Raw genomic sequence first — 6,037 nt, 5'->3', positions numbered from 1 at the left:
AATATAACACTTAAGTTTTTTTCTTAACTTATTCTGTATTTATACTGTTGACTTGACACTAAAAATAAACTAAAACACTGAGTGTCTGTGTTAAATAAATAGTCCTCTCTAATATAGAAGGAGCGTGTTTATTTGCAGAAAAAAACATTTTATTATGCTTTAGCAAGCATACCACATAAAGAACAAACAAGTTGATTAATACGACATAAAATATGAAATCACACTGTGCATAGTCTGCCAATGCTGATTCAACATGACTATTATAAAGCTTTGGGATTTGGCCTGCAATAATACACCAAACCAGCATGTTGGTATCAAAGTCAATAGCTATAACCAGAGATGCAATGATTAGTTGAATGAAGAAAATGTAGGTATGGTAAGTTTCTACAAACCACAAATATGTTTCTTTTTTATATTTCACACATATATCAAGATTTCAAAAGTGACTTAGTATATATTAGCAGACTTCAGGGGGTAAAGAGGATGGTAAATGGTGTGCCACCTAGGGTGAGATGCCTGCCAAGCTTCAAACCACTGTTTGAGACCAGGAAACGACAAAACCAGTTAAGACACTGTTGTTTCTCCACTGGGGACAGTGCCATGAAAAGTGGTTGTTGTTTTTACAAAGATACTGCTGTGTTTTCAGCTGGAATTGTGCCCCAAATACCAGGGATTTTAAGTCAAATTTTTCCTGACAATAAACAAGTGGTTTTTGTGCCTTAAACAATCACATGTTAACTTACAGCATTGTTGAAATGGAAACTTTTAATGTGTCCGCCACAAAATAATGTACAAATATAACATATCCGTGGTTTGCAGAAATGTACAGTGCTGATATTTTTTCTGGCAGCTGGGTTGTTATTGATTAGTCATTTAAAAGAGAATGAAATGATAATTTCAAGTGTTTTTGTGGTTGTGCTTGTTAAATATGACAATTTTCTTTTTGTCATATATGACAGTGAATTGAATATTTTAAAGGGTCTTGGCCTGTTAGTCAAACAAAACACAAAACTGAAGACTTCACAGGGGCCTCTGAGATATTGTGAAAGCAATTTGTTGACTGTTTCTTTAACATTGTATGGACTAAATGATGTATCAGTCAACCAAAAAATGTTAAAAATTGGTAGATTCATTGATAATGAAACTAATTATGTGCAGTTGTGATAACGAGAATGTGTTTGTTTTGTTGATCTTACACAACTAGATAAAAATCAACAAAAATACTTTATTTACAAATTATCTTCCTGTTCTCATTAACCTGAGAATCTTTAATAATGACGTGCAAATCATGATCTGCAGATCCTCTTTCATGCAGGCCTCTAAAACCTAATCTGCTTGAAAAAATCAATGCTTTTGGCCCAGCAGTAAGTGCATTAATAATTTCCTATGCTAATTCTCCCACACAGACTTTGACCTGATCTGACAGGGGTGTTACTGTTTGACTAAGTCTGCAGGTGGGGACATGAGTCCCCTTGGGTTGAGATTTGCCACTAAGCAGACATCATAGTTGTCATGCATCAGAGCATGCCGAGCCACCACTGTCCACCGGTTCTCCCACGGGTCCAGCTCCAAAATGTCCTTAGTTATATCATCATGACGATCTAAAGATAGTTGAGAAACAAAAAGGGTAATACAGTCACTTGGAAACATCTTTCAGCATGTTTAATTTATTGAAAATGGATGTTATTTGATTACCTGCTCCTTTGTAGTATCCACACACATAGATCTTGCCTCCCACCACCCCTGCATTAGAGGCATTGGTGCGCAGTGAGAGTTGTGCGCATGGAAGAGGAGGTCCATCCCTCCAGTAATCTCCATCTGGGTTGTAGATCTCCACAGCATTGAGACAGCGGCGTGATTGCCCACGGTCCACACCCTCACATCCGATACCGCCTGCAAAGTTGTTTTTTATCACCACATTGTACAACTAATTCTGAATCACTGCGGTTCACCTCATGTAGCAGGATTCTCACACATATTGTGACTGTATATGCATACCAAAAGAGATTTAAACAAAGAATCTTACCCATCACGAAAATTTCACCATTGAGTACAACAGCACTGCAGCGGTACTTTGAGTACTTCATGGGACCCAGCTCTGTCCACTTATTTGTGTTTGGATCGTACTCCAGGAGGCGGTTACTAAGACGGTCCGGCTCATCATCCATGCGGTATGACTGGATGGTTGTGGCGGGTGACAAAGCAGAGCAGGTGCAGTCAGAGAGGAGTCAGACACTTGGAGCTCATATTAAATGTGTTAATGTAGTCTGACTTTCTAGATAGCACAAAAACTGCTGAGAAGTTAGCATGTGTAAAGATGTTTTGATATTACCTGTGGCGTTCGACCACCAATGACATAAAGGCGATCTTTCATCCCGACCACGCTGTGATAGGCCAAAGGCATAGGCAGGGGTGCTGCACTGCGCCAGGGTCCTCCTTGCAGAGACCATCGCTCCACACAGTTCGTGATGAGAAACTGGTTCTTCAGCTTCATCTGCCCACCCAGCAGGTACAGCGTATCACCCAGTGACCCCAGAGCGTATGAATCACGGTACTCCGCAGACGTCAGGCGCTGCCAGCTTCCTTGGGCCTCTACTTTGTACCTTGCAACCCAGGAGAACAATAACCACCATCTGTGCTCCTTTTCCACCAAATTAGCTCTGGTTCTTGAACCAGTTCTTATCAGAGTTTTTGGATTTATGTTGCCATAGCGAACAAGTCCAAATCATCACTAGTTTGAGCCAAACCATTGTATTCAAGGATTTGTCATTAATAGAAGGTGTTGCATGACTTACAACTGAAATAAATGATAGTAGTTGGATTAGTGTTTGCAATGACTAACTGTGAGCTGTTACTGGTTACAGACAGCGGCGTAGGGAGGGTATACGCAGGAATACTGAGGATACAACTGAGATCAAGTCATAACCAAGACCAGAGTGTATCAAGACCAAATGGTTCAAAATTAGGTGCATGAACTGGGACAGACCCGTTCAGTGTTGGTGGAAAAGGGGTACATGAGTGAAGCAAGTATAGCCAGAGTTATTAATCCTGTCAGTTAATATCTTACCTGTAAATTTCAACATTTATGTCCTTTTGGCGGGCCATTCTGCGAGCTCCTGCCTCTCCTGCCACTATAATGTCATTTTGTTCAGTCACAACCCCGGCACACACATACCCCAGAGCCTCTGCATAGCGAGGGGAAGTGATGTAGTAGATTCTCCCTGTGGATGGGGCATAGCAAAAGCTGCGCTCAGTAAAGTTGCCATATCTCGACCTAATCCCACCACCGTCATTTCCAACACAGAGCAGCATTTCTGTGGTCTCCATGCCGTACCGCAGCTTTAATTTGCGTGGTGCAGCTGAAGGATGCATCGCTGTAGCCTCCAAGGCTTGATTGAGCATCTCTAGACATTCAGCATCAGCCAGCAGGGCCGTGTTCCTCTTCATCGCCTCTCTTAAATAGTCAGGGTTTATCAGTGGCAGACGAACCTTCCTCAGGAGCTCTGGAAGGTGCAGAATACGGACGTCTCCGTCCATCAGAACGCTGTGTTTGACCCAGCGAAGGACAACATCAAGGATGGTCTCTTCTCGTGAAACATTAAGATCATCAGAACTCAGGAGCTTCCCCAGCTGATGGGCCTCCAGCTCCAAGACCTCTTCACTTTGGCAGACTTGGACAAAGTGCTGCCTCAGGAAGCGCTGAGCATGGTCTGCAAGCTCCTCTGCGCCAAGGTCACGGGCAAAGTAATACACACCAAGGCAGTTGGAGGCATCCATGTTCTCGGTCATATGCAGCTGACAGCGAGTGAAGACGTCGTCCATCTGAAGGAGGAAAGCTGCAATAGAGATGCCCTGTACATTGGCGTTAGTGAGAGGAAGATCTGAGCAATACATGTAGTTCAAGAGGAGGGCGAGGCTGTCTGCAGGGGTGTCACGCAGGAATATTTCCCTGTTGTTGCACTCACGAAGGCCGCATGTAAACATTACACGAAAGTATGGGCTGAAGGCGGAGAGAACGACCCGGTGACAGGGAAAGCTGATGCCCTCAGCCACCAGCACCACATCTGTCAGATGCTCCGTCTCCCTCATCTTCCTCAGCTGGTCGAGCAGCACCAGCCCATGTTTAGATGTAAGATCCATTTGCCTCAACTTTTAAGTAATAATACTATTTACAAAATGGAAGTTTTATGCACTATGAAGTCAGGAGGTTGTCTATGAAAGAAAGAAAACAAATGTTCATGAATATCAAACAGCAGATTGATAAACTTAGGCTGGTGTGAAATTTAAATGTCAAGTCAGCTTTTTATATTATACACAATCGTTCATCTTAGGTGTCCTGACAATAAAAATAAAGTTGTTGCATGACTTGATTAACCCCAAGAAATATTGCAGTAAAAAGATTATAACCATCAAAGCATATTTAACTAATACAAAATGACATCCTTAAAATGGCTAAATTAATATATCCTTTAAGGATATTTTCATGAAATTCACATGTAAGCAGCCACTGTTCTAATAAATTACATTTCCAAATTAGCTTTAGATATGACAAGTAACCCCCACAAATGTCTATATACAGTAACATGCACTCACTCTTAGAAATTGTGTTATCTGTCGAGATCACACAGTATTTTCTTGTAAAAGCCTTACCATAGTCATCAGCTCCTGTGTTATCTGTGGTCTAAAAAGACCAGTAAATATCCATGTTTTTCATGTTGTTGATGTTGCTGATGTCAGTTAGGCGGTTTAGAGAGGGTCTGAGCTATTGCAAGAGACAAAGATATGTACCCCCTTCACTGCTGTGGCCCTCTGAGCCACTAACCCAAAAATAGACAGTGTTGTGGCAGACAGCAAGTAGGTCAGAAGGGTTGAGTGATAGGTAGAGTTTTTAAGGTTTTTAAGTCATGACAGTGACAGATATTGTGAAATAATTTTACAATCATAATTTGACTCATTGGCAAAATGTATATATGTGTGATTTAAGTAATTCTTCGTTCCAGTCTGTTTGCCTCGGTCACGTGCATGCAGCTCTGGAATGACTGAAACATTGCTCCCAGCTCGGATTCGGATTTCATGACAGCACTCTCTTAAAGACCCAGTATACTGTATGCTCACATGTTGCAAAACTCAGACTGTGTCTTTTAAAGGAACACTTCACCTGCAAAATGACCATTTGTATATGCGGTACTCACTGAATGTTAAATTGAATTTTTATAGAAAACTTTGTTTTTCTCGCATGCCTCCATGGTGACAAGGAATCCAGAAAAGGCAAACATTCTTCATGAAGTAATCTGGGTCCATGTCTGACAACAGCAAAACTATTGTATATCAAAACATCCATGTAAAAACTCTCACATAACTTGTACAATATAATCCAACTCTTATTTATCCAGTTGTATGCTCAGTACTTCCCAAACCATAATGTTTAAAACCCGTTAGTGCAAATCTTCTACGCATGACAGAGTGCCTGGGCATGGCATGAGTCTCAACTCTGGTCACGGTGTCTCATTCTTAGGCAGAAGCGTTTTATATGGTGACTTTCTAGTGAAAATGCATTTGCTTTTATAGTACTTAAAATCCACCTGGATAAATGAGACTTGGATAATAATGCATGAGTTGTGTGAGAGTTTGTAAAAATATTTTGATAAATTTTGCTGTTGTTAAATACGACTTCTATTCATGAAGAATGTTTGCCTTTTTTGGATTCTCCATTCACTGTGGTGGTATGAGAGAAAAATAAAGATTTCTTTAAAAACTCAAGGTAACGTGATGAATAATTGATATACAAATGATGAAATGAAATAGAGATGAAGTATTTCTTAAGTTTGATTCCTAAAATCTAAACCATTGAGACTATTGCACCAACCATATATAAGTTTGTAAACAAATTATTTATATATCTTACTCTGACTTGCCAGCATCGTATTGAATATTAATTGATCACTAGTAAATTTTTGAGGAAAAGTATTTTGTTCAGAAGTAGACTCACTTCACCAATGTAGTTTGAGCTTAAGTTGACATTTCATGGTCAATTAGC

The 6,037-nt window shown here is 40.5% G+C and overlaps 1 protein-coding gene across 1 annotated transcript; it reads right to left on the bottom strand.

Annotated features, from left to right (window-relative positions):
• Nucleotides 1-109: 109 nt before the first annotated feature.
• kbtbd12 (kelch repeat and BTB (POZ) domain containing 12) lies at nt 110-4,824 on the bottom strand. The gene is made up of 6 exons (XM_042497753.2): nt 4,651-4,824; nt 3,068-4,212; nt 2,333-2,603; nt 2,027-2,177; nt 1,696-1,893; nt 110-1,601 (listed from the first exon to the last, which is right to left on the bottom strand). The coding sequence occupies exons 2-6, from the start codon at nt 4,138-4,140 to the stop codon at nt 1,432-1,434; spliced, it is 1,863 nt and encodes a 620-aa protein (XP_042353687.1). The 5' UTR covers nt 4,141-4,212; nt 4,651-4,824; the 3' UTR covers nt 110-1,431.
• Between the last annotated feature and the right edge of the window lie 1,213 nt (nt 4,825-6,037).

The sequence above is a fragment of the Plectropomus leopardus genome, chromosome 2, assembly GCF_026936395.1.
Source record: "Plectropomus leopardus strain MGB_pleo_1.0 chromosome 2, ASM2693639v1, whole genome shotgun sequence".
In the NCBI taxonomy this organism is placed as follows: Eukaryota; Metazoa; Chordata; class Actinopteri; order Perciformes; family Serranidae; genus Plectropomus; species Plectropomus leopardus.
This window is presented reverse-complemented; position numbering and strand designations above follow the sequence as displayed.

Coding starts and splice junctions, on each gene's coding strand:
- kbtbd12 (XM_042497753.2), bottom strand. CDS start 4,140: ATGGATCTTACATCTAAACATGGGCTGGTGCTGCTCGACCAGCTGAGG. Junction 2,178..2,332: donor TTGGTGGTCGAACGCCACAG/GTAATATCAAAA, acceptor ACAACCATCCAG/TCATACCGCATGGATGATGA. Junction 1,602..1,695: donor TGGATACTACAAAGGAGCAG/GTAATCAAATAA, acceptor AACTATCTTTAG/ATCGTCATGATGATATAACT.